The 14016-nt window shown below is 42.0% G+C and overlaps 1 protein-coding gene across 1 annotated transcript; it reads left to right on the forward strand.

The window, feature by feature from the left end:
- Positions 1-649: 649 nt before the first annotated feature.
- sgcg (sarcoglycan, gamma) lies at positions 650-12335 on the forward strand. The gene is made up of 8 exons (XM_040131650.1): positions 650-766; positions 4981-5182; positions 5761-5865; positions 7518-7605; positions 8523-8642; positions 9624-9696; positions 10085-10208; positions 11225-12335. Exons 2-8 carry the CDS (start codon positions 4988-4990, stop codon positions 11390-11392), a joined length of 873 nt encoding a protein of 290 aa, XP_039987584.1. The 5' UTR covers positions 650-766; positions 4981-4987; the 3' UTR covers positions 11393-12335.
- The last annotated feature ends 1681 nt before the right edge of the window (positions 12336-14016 follow it).

The following is a 14016-nucleotide window of genomic DNA, read 5'->3' on the forward strand; positions in this document are numbered from 1 at the left end:
CTCTGAGCAATAAAGGTTTCTGTATCCAATCTAAAGTTTGTATTGATTTTCTCAGGGTCAGAGGACCTCTCTCCTTGTGCCGCCTCGATTTCACAACAGTTGCTCTACTTGAAAAATTCACAGGGCCACTTACTAATATAAATTTGAGAAGTCCGTCCGTTAAGCAAAGGTACACGCATCATTTTTTGAGTTTTGTCTGCTGCCTGTCTTCTCTGCCACTCAGACTGACTAGTTGCCCTCTTCCTGCTGCCCGTCCACCCGGCGCAGCTATCTAAATTACCGGCTGCACTTCATGTTGAGAGCCATGATGGAAGTCTCAAATTAGACTGGACTGCATCAAGCCCTGGGTTAGGCAGTGAAAGTGACTCGCTGGTATGTATGACAAAACAAATGCCCCTGTTCATTATGGATGGTCTCTCTCTCTCTCTCTCTCTGTGTGTGTGTAACCATCCACTGATGGTTAATTCTCTTCCTCCTCGTCCTCCTCCCCTCTCTCTCAAACACACACACACACACACACTGATGATATTCAAATGTCTGCAGGAGGGCTAGGAAGGCAGGAAGGAGTATGCAGGGGGAGTGGGAGCGCCGTCTCGTGGTGATTCGCCGGGGCTCTTCCAGAGCTGAATTTATGGCACGCAGCTGTTGAGTGGCTGACAGACGTGTGAGGAGCTCGAGCACTGCTGCGCCTCAAGCTCCTCGTACCAGCTCGAGCTCTGCTTACTGTAGCATAGGAAAGAGGACTGCTCTGCCTCAACACACAACAGTGAGTACTCTGCCTTATCTCTCAGAAATAATCTGTGTCATTTTGTTCCTTTGATAACCTCCTCTTAAGACAAAGTTTAAGTGTTTTATAACGGCAACCTTTGACCTACTGTCCATTTATTAATTTTTTTCAGTTTTCTCCCTTCTTCTCGACTCATGTGTCTCATGTCGTGCTGCGATTACTTTGTAGTCCCTACACAGGTAGTTTGGGGATTTGGAAAAAAATGTTTTCAGTTTCCAGCTGTCGGCAGTTTTCCGAGACATGGCCAGCAAAATTGAAATAGAAAAATAACTTTGCAAAAAGGCACCTCACTAATGTTTTATGTGTGTTATGAGCAATTTCCTCTGTGTCTTATGGCTGTTTATTAGTCATACCTATGCAGTGTGTGTCTGTGTGTGTGTCCTGTGGAGCTTTTTTAAATTTAGTTCACAATGCTGTGTCCTATTTTTAGAAGTTGCAGCAGAGTGGAGACATGTCGCCGGCCGCATGCTAGACAGACAGACAGAAACTTCAGCCCTGTGCTCAGCTTTCGATCGCTCTTCACTCCACACGCCCAGCTCCTCTGGTTATCCCTCTGCCAACAACCCCCAGCTAAACAATTTGAGCTTTTCTAACTCTCTGAAACTTCTGGCATTCGGTCAGGTCAAGCCTCGGCTCGGTGGGAAGCCCGGATTCTCAATTACAGCCAGACCCTGTGGATTTTGGGGCGAGCAGTTAGCCTGTCTGGCTCTGCCCTCGCTCTCCTCCAGAGGTCAGAGATGGAGCCTGGCAGGGAGCATCACTTGGTTAAGGTTAATTGAGAGGGTGCCCGAGGATAAATAGCCCTGCTAACAGCGCTGAACCAGGAACTCTTCATCTTAGAGAGGAGAAGACTGTGTAGAGGTCTACAATGGATTCGAAACTTGCATTCAGTTGTCCCTTGTGTTATAGGATCCATATTCATAAAGTTTTAGAATGAAAATCTCATTTAAAAGAGTGTGTTTCTATCACCAGGGAGCTTAAAGAAAATCAAGGCATGAACCCGATAAAAACTATTTTCTCTTGAGGCTCTACAGTCAGACTGTATTTCCAATCATAATGTCCCATAAATTGAGCATTCCTGGCACTTGAGCAGCGAGGCTGTTCAGGGAGTGTTTATTTGGGTTGCTATGGAAAGATCAGTCTGCGGCTGAAGGGCTGGTGGTAACACTGAAACTGGAGCTGGAAGACGCCTTTAAAGATCCAGCCTCAAAGCTGCCTCCTCCTCCAGCTGCTGCTAAAGGAGGCCTCTTAATGCTTCCATTTAAAATAATTACGCTGGGCTAGATCAAATCCATTAACTTCATAATGAACAAATCCCGAGCTCTTTTCATCCTCAACGCTCGTTTGCCCCATGTGCAGAGTTGGCTGATCAACATGTTAACACGGAAATGATCTGCGGCTGGTATCGTGTGGTGATACTGGAATCGTGTCACTTTAACAGACACTGACTCTCAATGGAGAACTCCCTTGAGAAAACACCGAAAATTAAAACCCAAAATGAATCCATGTTAATGAAACTGGCATAGTTATGGCATGTTGAAGTATAAACTCTCACTAAGCTGCTTTGCTGTGCTGCGTTGCTGGTATTCAATTTGCCATCATGACTCATTCTGACAAGTACAATAAGAATAAATGAAATGCGAAAAAAAAAGAGAGAATTTCACATGCCTTACTCCGTAGCCACTTTCACTTTCCTCTCCTCTGTGGAAATAGCACAGTCATTTTTTCCTCCTTTTTCAAGCAACGTTCATTGGTTCGGTTGTGAAATAAGGGCTGTTCATCACGGCTGGGCTCGCAGGCCATGTGTAAAGAGGCAGATTTCGACATATCTTCGTCTCTGCCTTTTATGCCCATTCTGTGTTTACTGCAAACAGCAAGAAACAAGCTATATATAGGCCTTTATCATCGTCCATCTGAAGCCTCTTCTCCAGGACCTCAGAGAGCTCAGACCATAGCAGTGTGCGCGTTTGCTCTTATCCATCATCCGGTGTTTAGAGGACAGAACAGTATTTACCTTCATCATTTACACGAACAGTTTATTTGAGTTTGTTCATACACTTTGTCACTGTATGCAGAGTCTGTCACCTTATTCTTTTGCATGTATCATCATTGTCAAGACAGTCACAGTTGGACAATGTCTTAACATCTGTTAATGTGGAGGAAGAATTACTTTTTTGTTTGATAAGTGGCTCCTTTAACATGATGGAAAATGCCTTTACTGTGGCAGGGAGACACAACATCTGTCCTGTATGTAAATCAGCCTGGCGACTGGAGTCTGGAACCCATCGAGTTCAGAAAACACATTTGAGACAACCTAGATACATGTTTGTCCAGATAACTTTTCCTATAAAGTTGAGGTGTGGCAGCGCTGAAGATTTGGAGCAGTTTGTTGCTAAGAGAAAACAATAAATTTTGCCCGTTTTGGGAGTTTTATTTTCTCAATAATATAAACAGCGTCGGCAGCATTTTCTTCAAGCCTTGGTCTCAGTGGAAGCTGCTTTCTCTGCAGCCTGTGTCTGGTTATTAATGTAGATTAATCAATAGAAAGCGACACCGCTCCTCTCTCTGCCGCCCTGTGAGGCAATGTGGTCCTTGGCTCCACTCGAACACACACTTCATGTTGTCGTTGTGAAATCTGTCCCTGAAGTTTGCCTGTTGTCACTGTCCGTGTCATCTGGTCCAAATGTGCTGACTGGCTGCCCGGGGGGGGGGCTTCTGCGAGCGAGGTCAGTCTGAACTCAAGTGAAATGAATACAAAAAAAACTATTGCTGTGTCATAATTTCCAACACTTGCTGGGTTTTGAAATATGCTGACATTCATCTCCTTGGTTTTTGTCATTGATAGCCTGCCGCTGTGTGGCCAGACAGTACTGCCTCCGCTCGGTAATAAGCGGCATTTTCCTCTGCCTTTGGCTTATTGAAAAACTGCTGGAAAATCAGTCAAGTTTTCCGTTGGTGCAATTGGCCAGATATCCACTGGTTCTGTGACCGAGCTCTGGGCTCAAGAACAACATACCGTATGTACACTGTGAGAAAAAGGCATTGTATAGAGGTACAATTAAGCTTAAAGGCTGGAAAAATATTGGCTCTGAACACTATAAACTCGGCTTCTGCAGGATGTGTGAAAGCTGTTTGTCAGAGATGGAAACCCAACCCATGATTCAATTCAGAAAGCAGAGAGACACCTCAAACCGAAGCCATAGGAGCCATAGCCATTTCCATTTTATAGATTATCACATTGCATTAATTCAAGACACTGATATCTCACGGATCTCTGAATTCTTTGTCCAAACCCTCTTAACACCTGCACTCATAGTATTTAACATAGAAGGCTACAGAATTATGAAATGGTTCTTCTATAAAGTCTGAGTAAGGGGAAAAAAGTGAAAGAAAAAGATAAATATTTCACACTGATCACTAACAGACATACATATCTAAGTAGGCTAAATGAGAGGAAAAAGGTGGTCTCCTCTTGAATTGGCAACTAATGTGTGCAGGAAACAAAACTGTACAAACAAGTCACTAGTTACTGTGATGGCAGACTTTGAAGACATACTTAAAGCTGCAATAATCAATACTCTTATATCAACAATGGCTCACATGGCTACTAGTATTTGAAAGAGGTCACTTGTAGCGACAAAAAGTTATAACCCTCGCCATCTACCTCCACTTTCTGCTAATATTTTCGGTTTTCAGCTTTACTGGTTCGGTTTCGCTCCACCGCCCTCACAGCGTAGTTTTTAGCCGTAGCTGGCAGCGGTTTTCAGCCAAAAAACCCACTGCACCCAGCATTGACAGCAGAAGGACAAAGTAAGCGACTAGCTGGTGAGCCTTGTGTCGCATTAGGCAGGTAAAGAGACACATATTTCCCTCAGGAGAGCAGAGCCAACAGGAGAGTGAGAATACTAAGTAGGAATAAGAATATTCCCCAGGCCACTAGAAATATGACTCCAAATGAATGATAATGTTGCTCTGTTTAGCCAGTTGAACTATATTAAATATAAATAACATTACTGTCCATGGCCTGTTTTCTCTGATGCCTTAGAAACTCCGACTGACCCTGTAACATGCCATATCCAATCTCACTGAACAGCACGGAGTCTGTATGTGTGGTTTTTTTTTTTTTTTTTCCCCCTTTCTTTTTAAAATCTGTTTCTATTGCCCATACACCTGGCTCTGTGTGTTGTACCCAGCCAGCAGATGGTGCGGGAGCAGTACGTCACCACCACCCAGGGCAGCAGCGCGCCCAGGCCGGTGCCCGACCATGTCTACAAGATCGGCATCTATGGCTGGAGGAAGCGCTGCCTCTACCTGTTTGTCTTGCTGCTCATCATCATCTTGGTGGTCAACTTCGCTCTCACCATCTGGATCCTCAGGGTGATGTGGTTCAACACGGTGCGCATGACTCAACTCAGCAGTTTGTATTTTCAGCTGGGAGGATTTTCACCGCTTTGTTTCCTGCCTTTCTTCCCTCCTTGCTTTTCTTTATATCTGTAGTATACCTTTATCCTATTTTATGTTTGAGTTTTGATAGTGTATCCATCATATTGATCCAGTGTTACCTGCTTATTATTAGCAGCAGCAGAAGCAGTAGTATTATCTATCATTTACTGATAGTTGGCTGACTACACAGGATAGTTTATGTGCTTGTTATTTCATGGAGTCTCGTCAGCTTTCTGTCTCAAGTCCAGATGGCAACTATGGATTTATGCAGACACAGAGCAAGAGCTGCAACAACCCCCCACACACACAGCCATACACGTACACACACTGTGGGGAAGTGCCTGTATGGCTAAAGCAACTGGATGGTTTATTCTAAGATGGCCCTACACGCCATGGGGGGAACACTGCTGCATGTGTTTCACACTCGGGAACCTCTGAAGTGGTCGAATGATGAAATCAAAATTCCTCACCTCCCAGCTGTCCGTATTTTGTCTCAATGCATCAGTTTGTGCTTTCATTTTGGTTTGCAGGAGGGGATGGGACTCCTACAAGTACACTCAGATGGGGTCAAGCTGGAGGAGGGCGAGTCGGAGTTTCTGTTTCCTGTCTTCGCTCAAGAGATCCACTCCAGAGAAGTAAGATAATCAGGAACACACACTTTTATCGCTCCTCTACCCACATTCTTCCTCACTCAGTTACCCCCCCCCCCCCTTCTGCTTTCCTCCCTTTTCTGTCTTCTTCCAAGATCATTCTTATTCTGCTGTTTGGTCAGTTAATTAGCCTGACAGCCTGGCCATTATTTTATCTCATTCTTTACCAAACTTAACCATTCTGTGCTGATCACACGTCCTGTTATCACCGTGATCTGATTCCTTGCAGACGGTCAAGCAGTTTTTTTTTATCCAGCAGTAGTGAGTGAACTACATATTTCTGCCTGTAATATTTCTGGGAGATGGGTCAGAAACTGGATTTGGCAGTCCCACGCGGTGCACGTGGTGGCGCAGTGAGCTCTCCATTAACCTCAGGGATATTTGTGGAGGAATGTAGTTTATGGCCCGCCTGCTAGCAGCAGATGGGAACACTTTGCTGCAGTTGTTTACATGTTATGGGTTTTCGTGCTCATTGCACCAATTTTTTTTTAGCATTTCTTCTTACGTTATGGGCCTCGTTAAAATGACAACGTATTCATCTAATATGGACGGACACTTTCTCTCATGTATTCTATGGATTTCTAATGAGATTTAGGGGTTCGAGAGCCACCGCTTTGTCTTGACCATAAAAAGTTCGTTTCTTAGATCATTTCTAGAATTGATTTATTGCTAAGGCTGCCTCATTTAAACATTTTATAAAAGCTCACATTTCTGGGTGTTCCTGTCATGTCTGCTGATATAAACTCAGTTTCCTGGTCTCATATCCTCTGCTGATATTTGTGTAAAAAAACAATGCCACTTTCTAATAAAGCACCATTTCTAAAGGGTGCATAAGCTGTAACTAATTGCTTTATTACTACGAAACAAGTCATTTACTAATGCTTCATAGGTCAGTTATAAACCATCAATAAGAACACTTTTTGGGTTGCCAGGTTGTGTACAATTGTAAATGTTTATGAGTCAATTACAAAGGGTCCATACAATAGTCCAAGTCTGCAACTTTGAAGGTTAATATGTCCACTGAAGGAAATGTCTTGATGAACTAAAGGACAAAGCCAGTGTCAAGCTGGTGGAGGATAAACACCAGCCAAAGTAATTTTTCTCCCAAAAGTTTTCCTTATTAACTGATTATATCTATAAATTTATGGACCAAAATTAAACCCATAATTTGAATTTATAAACATTTTATAAAGGCTTACTTATCAAAAAAGTGTAGTCAGAAAGCACAAAACTCAAAGTACAGCGTCGACTGGGAAAACTCAATGGGAAATGGGAAACTCATTAGTTTTACAGGTACATGGTCATAAACCAAGGCATTAGAAAAACCACAATTTTGATCTGATGGTGGCACTGGATTAAAAGTCAAGGGATCACCGAAGTAATTACCGTTCATTTTGAGGGTAGCACTCGTGTCTGCATCAGATTTCGTGGTAATAATATTGTGAAGGTAATTCACTGAAAAGCCACAAATATGAACCCCATGGTGGCAGTGGAAGAAAAATATAGACATAACCTAAGTGATTAGAATTCATTGTCAGGGAACCATGACTGTCTCTACACATTTTCATGGCAACACATCCAATATTTATTATCACGTGTGCTGTGCAGATATCACATGCCATCTTTTTTTTCCTCAGGATTCTTCACTTCTTGTGCACTCATCAGAAAACGTTTCCCTTAATGCCCGCAATGAAGATGGTGATGTCACAGGGAGCATATCAGTAGGTGAGAGCCTGAAAGAGGACACATGTATACACACACACACACACACACACACACACACACACACACACACACACACACACACACATGCAGCACTCATGCATAACAAAGGATCCCATTGATGCATGAGGGCAATGGTAAAGTCCTTCATGCGCTTGTCCTGCAGCGACTTCTCATCCAACATTTACAGTGACAAGAGGCCATCTTTCCATTTACTATCTCTCAGATTTCCATTTAAAATCCATTAAATGCAGCATTCCTCACTCCACAACTGCTTCTGGATCGTTCTATATTACACAGTGGGCCCGAGGCCTGTGGAGGATCATATTTGTGCTTCTTTTATGGCTCACCAGCAGCGTTGGGGTATTTGTCATAATTAAAAGGCCAACAAATGACCCAACTAACTGCCTTGTTCCACAGGGCCGTTATGTGTCCTTGATCATTAAGCCATAAAAGCATAGCCTGCATCCTCTTGGCCCTCTGTGAATGAAACTGAAATGCTTGTTAGGGAAGATTAAATGTCGGTTCACAGTTGTGGGTGCTGAAGTGGGTTAAATATCCCACTGACTGATCTACGTTCTTTAAATTTGCGTCTTGCAGGGCCGTGAACACAGATGTAGTGAAGGGTAAAGTGATATAACCTCGAATATGTTCCTTCTGCTTTTTTTTCTGTCGATTTCTACTCAGTAGGTGGTTGTTTACTCACCTTTGTTGCCACCATACTGCTGTGCGTGAGGAGTCTGAGATTTTTCACCCAGCAAAGCATGAACGTGTCTCATTATATGCTCTAAACATGCAGATATGAGCGGTATAACAGGAAGGAGGAAGCATAAATTTTGATGATGGGTTTTTTTTTTTCATGTACTATTACCAGACCCGTTCAGGTATTCTTTTTGTTGTTGTTGTTGTTGTTGTCGCAGGTCCAAAAGAGGCTCAGGGACACGCTCGAAATCTGCTCATCAACTCCCACAATGGCAACATGCTGTTCACTGCAGATGGCGACCAGGCTGAGATTGGACCAGAAAAACTAAGAGTCACAGGTATACCAACAGCTGCCACCTGCTGTTTCCTTGGAAATATTGCACACCTCTTGGCAAAAGCGTTTTTCAGACTTGGAAGAAGATAATATTGACAACAGATGTGAAGTCAACGGGAACCATTTGGTTTGATGGCAGATATCTGTGCAACAATCCAGCAACCAAGGACAAAGACGGATACGGTCATTTGCACGATTATTCGTGTCAAACAGCTGAGTGGATATCCGCAAAGCGCACCTGCATATAAATGAAATATCAGGAGCTCAGTTATCTAAACCTGGGCATACATTAATGCAATGTAGGGGAGATCTATCACATTAATAGAAGATTCTGATCAAGTATTTTTTGAGCAAACAAAAGCAATAGCACATCTCCATACCGCACAATATGTCTTATTAAAGGGCAAGGAATTAAAACATCACGCTGAAGCATCCCCCACCGTCTTTTCTGTCTTGCATTCCCAGTGTCTCAGTATGCAGTGTGTGTGTTGATGGTACTGTGGGTCAATGGCCACACACCGTGACGGCTGATTGATGCTGAGGGTAGTGTCAGCTGATAGCTTCATTATGCCCGGGGTCATTTTGATCCCCAGAGAGCAGCACGCAGCAGCAGTGAAGGAGGGGATGTTTTTCTAAAACCCTTGAAATGAAACAAAGCTTCTGTCCCCACTGTGAGGCGAGTGCTTTTATCCGCACCAGTTGGACCCACATTCTGTACAGTATGTTGGGGTTTTGTATCTAATTTTCTCTCTTGCTTCTCCTCCTCCCTCTCTTCTCTAGCATTGGCTAATCTGATTTTTCCTATAGCCAAGCTCACATACTACATTATGTAATAGTTGCTGAGATATTACAGTCTGGACCGAAGTGGTGGACTGACTAACAGACCTGGAGCCATGCTGCTTGCATGGCAAACAATTTACTGTCGTGCTCAAGTGCTGCAGATCCTAATAGCTTATTAGGTGTGTGTGGCTCTCTTCTCCATCAGGTCCCGAGGGAGCACTGTTCCAGCATTCAGTGGAGACGCCCTTGCTTCGGTCTGAACTTTTCAAAGACCTGAGGTGAGCATTTCAGCCATCTTGTATGGCTCATGTTATTGGATAACAAATGAGTCCTACAAGTCATGTGAAGGTGTAAAAAAAGATATTCAGAACTTTCAGTTGACTGGGCCAAATCCCTGCCGTAAACAGTAAATATGCATGATACCAAATGAAGGAATACTAAACCTTACGTTTTTTTTTATGACACACAGCCTGTAATTTCACCTTCTTCAACCTTACCCTGTCATTACTGTGGTGCATACCATGTAAAATGAAACGAAAGAGGATCTGATTTTTGGATTCAACAGATATGTTAAGCTTTGCAGAAGTAGCATTCAATAAAAAGAAAAGAGCGCACAGATCATGTGGATGGAAGCTGTATTTATAAAGCTGGGATGTTTTTCTTTAGGTTGGAGTCTCCGACCCGCTCTCTCAGTATGGACGCACCGAAAGGAGTTCATATCAAAGCCCTAGCTGGCAACATTGAAGTCGCTTCCAACATGGATGTTATTCTGCTGTCTGGTGTTGGACTGGTAAGAGAAACATTGTCCACTTCCTCAAGTCTGCTACACATCATCCTCAGGCCTGTTTTTTTTCTTTTGATTACCAAGGGAACATACAGAATGCTTTTCAGCAACGTGCTGCTTCACACTTCTATAATCTCTCACTACAACACCTGGGTGGTTTTCCACCAAAAGCGCCTTGCTGAAGTGCAGTGTGACAGGGGCTCTGCTTTTTACATTTAGAGCTCATTAGACCAGTTCTACTGTAGTTCTGCAATTTTACTTTTTCTTGTCGTAAAGGGTAACTTACTGTATATCTGTTGCTTTCTAAATGTAAGGTATTGACAGTGAGAGTTGACATTGTACTATAATAAACTATATCTATTTTTGAACATAGGGAGTTTTTTTTTATAAAACTAAAAAAGAGCATTCAGATACTTGTCTGTAAGCTGTAATGAGCTCATTGCTTTTTGAACTTGTAAAACATTTGTTTGGGCTCTGTAGGTCTGCTGTGGAGTAGTGGTTTGCAGTTCCAATGTTGCTGTTTAGAGGGAGTGTTGGTGAATGATTCTGGATGAATCAGAGCTGGGTAATTACGGTGGTGCAACTAGCGGGCTGAACCACAGAGAGCATTCGTGTCACAGGCACTTATTTGACCTTTTTGCAATGTAGTTGCAGGGTGTACCACACCCTCATCTCTCCTTTCTTGCTAAAGGGAAGAAAAGTGGGCATTAATCTGCACTGAACTCATCCTGGGTAATAAAAGAAGAAAGGTGGATGTTCACATCCTCTGGTTTTTAGTGATTTCTCCGCCACATCAACGTTAACTTCGTATCACATTCCATTTATTATATCTTCCTCACGGACCACTGGTTCGGCACTCACTGGACGTCCCTCTATAGCTCCCACACATCGTGTGCCATGATGTGTGTATGCACTTGGCTGAAGTCGAGAGAATGAAGCAGAGTGACGTTTCCTTCTTGATTCAATGCAACTCTGTTGTTCTCCTTTAATCATCCTTGCTCTCCTCGCTGTCTGCTGTGCAGCTGGTGCTGGATGCTGAGACGGTGCGCATGCCGAGCCTGCCCCTGAGCGAAGGAGGGGTTTCTGGAAATGCTCAGAATCTCTATGAGGTCTGTGTATGTCCCAGTGGCAAGCTTTTCCTGTCCAAGGCCGAGGTCATCTCCACTTGCAGCGAGAATCAGGAGTGCTAGATAGACTCTGATAAGGTAATTGATTTTCCATCTCATAGTAGATGAGTCTTCTGGGAGGCAACAAGCACAACTGTTTATATCTGGCCTTAGTTTTTTTTTTTTTTTTTTAAATAACAGTGGATCTACGATGATACCACTGCTAGATCAAGGCCTGTAAAAACAGAAATGCCTGCTGGCGTACATGTAGGAGATGTCATGAAATGCATCCTTTTAGTTGCATTTATGACCTTCTAACTATTCAGCTGAAACAAATTGGCACCGAGTACCAAATTTATCTGCATCAGAGGTTTGGGGAGAACTATTTACACACACAGTATCATGGCTGGGCAATGAGGAGCTGGTAACGGCTTACATCCTATGCAATATTATTTTGTGGTGCAATAAATGAAATTGACACATATCAAGGGCTTGGAATAATAAAAGAATAAATGTCTCAAATGGTGACAGAATGTTATTGAAAATAATTTTGTTTTACGTGTGTCCCTCTGGCTGCAAGCCCTTGGTATGTTGTATTTTGGTTTTGGTGTTTAGCATGTTTTTATTCAATTGGAGAAAAATTCGAGAAATCCTGGTATATATTTTGTCATTGTCATAGTCACTTCAGAGATTCAGAGATGGCAGATTTATCTCCTTTTTTTTCCAACTCAAATTCAGATACAACTCTGGGCAAAAGACTTGTTTCTTGTTTCGCTTCAATTGCTTCCTAAGGTTGAAATTAAAATACCCAGCCCTTATAGTACCATAAAGTGTTAAAAGTGTGGTATCATATCTGTAATTATGTGTTTTCTCCCCAGTTTATAAGACTATGTATGTTTGGCCTGTGTTATCTTTAAGCACTTCATAAGCATGTAATTATGCACGACACGACAGACAGCTTTTTCTTTCAAGCAAGCTGGTCTGTGTTTGTTCAATAACCTCATCTATAGTCAGGGTCTATGACTAATAAAAAAACAAGAAGCAAAAACAAAACAAAAATAATTCAGTTTTTGTTGAGCCTTTTGTGTCAAATATGCATTGATTTTTTTTTATTTTTACACAATATGCACGACAGGCACAACATTGCCTCTATTGTAAAAATAAGGTTCAGGGCAATATTTTGTATTGACAGTTACACTGAGTTTAGGATCAATTTATGTTATATTTCTGCAGGCCTGTTTTTAGCATAATTAACATCTCATGGAGGTGCGTTATCAGTCCGTGTTTATAAGTAGTTCATTTGCAGCTCTCACCTCTGTTCTGGCATATTTTGATAAAGTGTGCAATGTGTATTTATTAATTTTGTATGTTGAATAAACTTTGTGCTATTCTTCTATGATGTCTCTGTCAGCGCCATTCATTCTCTTATATTTGTTTTTCTGAAGACTGCTCTCATGTTTTCTAATCAGATCTTATGGACAAAAAGGCAGCAGGTCCAGAGGACAGGCAGTCTTTTCATTTGTTACATAATCATTTTAAACCTCCACTGTCTCTTGTTTTCTTCTGTGCACTAAAGCTGTACCATGGAGATGGGTACAGTGTGGATCATATCCTAACAATGTTAATGGCTCTCTGGTGAACTCTAGTGGATAAGATCTGCTGTACCACCATGATGCACAAAACAGACAGTTTGACCACTAACACCAACAAGCCAAGACAGCAAACTTTCTGATCCTTTTCAGTAGGGTCACAATGTGGATTTGTTGAAGCGCAGATCTGTGGCCCATATGCACACCTGCACATGATGATACTGATGTCAATATCATCTAGCCTGGTCATGACATAAGCCATATGCCCTTCTGCAACTTGTATTGGTATCAGATCTGGCTCAGAATTATACATTTTTCAAATCCAGTGTGTGATTAATATTGTTGAGACTGCAATGAAAACACACCATGTGAAGAAAGAAAGAAATCATCAACTTTTTTTCGGCATGTGTGAGTTTAGCTCTAAAAACAAACACAATTCTACAAATTAACTCTATCCCTAAAATGAATCATTAGAGCTGCTCCTGCGGGCTGTGACAATCTCATGTCAATACCAATAATCAGATTGAATTAGTTCTCCTTAAGAGAACAAATAGATAGGTTGCTCTGCTTGTAAACTCGAGGCAACATATGAAATATTTAAAATGGATGCAATACAAAAATATGAAAATTTAAGAGTGCCAAAATTGCTTAAATCACAGACAGACTGCACATTCTTTTTAAATGTGCATTCTTTTATAAACCTACAAACAAAAACTGACACTGTTTATTTAAGGGGAATTTATTAGACCTTCATATGGCACAGTGTACATCAACATGTGTTATACACATGGTACTCCAAGGTGGTTTATTCAAGGAGGCACCCACAGCTGAGTCACCTCGACTTTGAGATGTAATAAGACAACAGATACCAAGAAGCACGTTTTAAATTATGTTCGAAATGACACAATATGTTGTCAGTGTGAGTATAGTCCTATAGTTAAAATTAAAGGGAAAATGAAGCTGTAAAAACACACGAGCACAACAGTCTGGGGTTGTTCTATGTTCCTTAAACCAGAAAAGTTCAAATTACCAAAGATGTATGAACATGGTTTCATGCTGACAAAAGTTAACATGTTAAGGGTTGTGCCCAGGTTATAGCATATATATGGCTCTTTATTC

The sequence above is a fragment of the Xiphias gladius genome, chromosome 7 (genome assembly GCF_016859285.1).
Source record: "Xiphias gladius isolate SHS-SW01 ecotype Sanya breed wild chromosome 7, ASM1685928v1, whole genome shotgun sequence".
NCBI classification, from domain to species: domain Eukaryota; kingdom Metazoa; phylum Chordata; class Actinopteri; order Istiophoriformes; family Xiphiidae; genus Xiphias; species Xiphias gladius.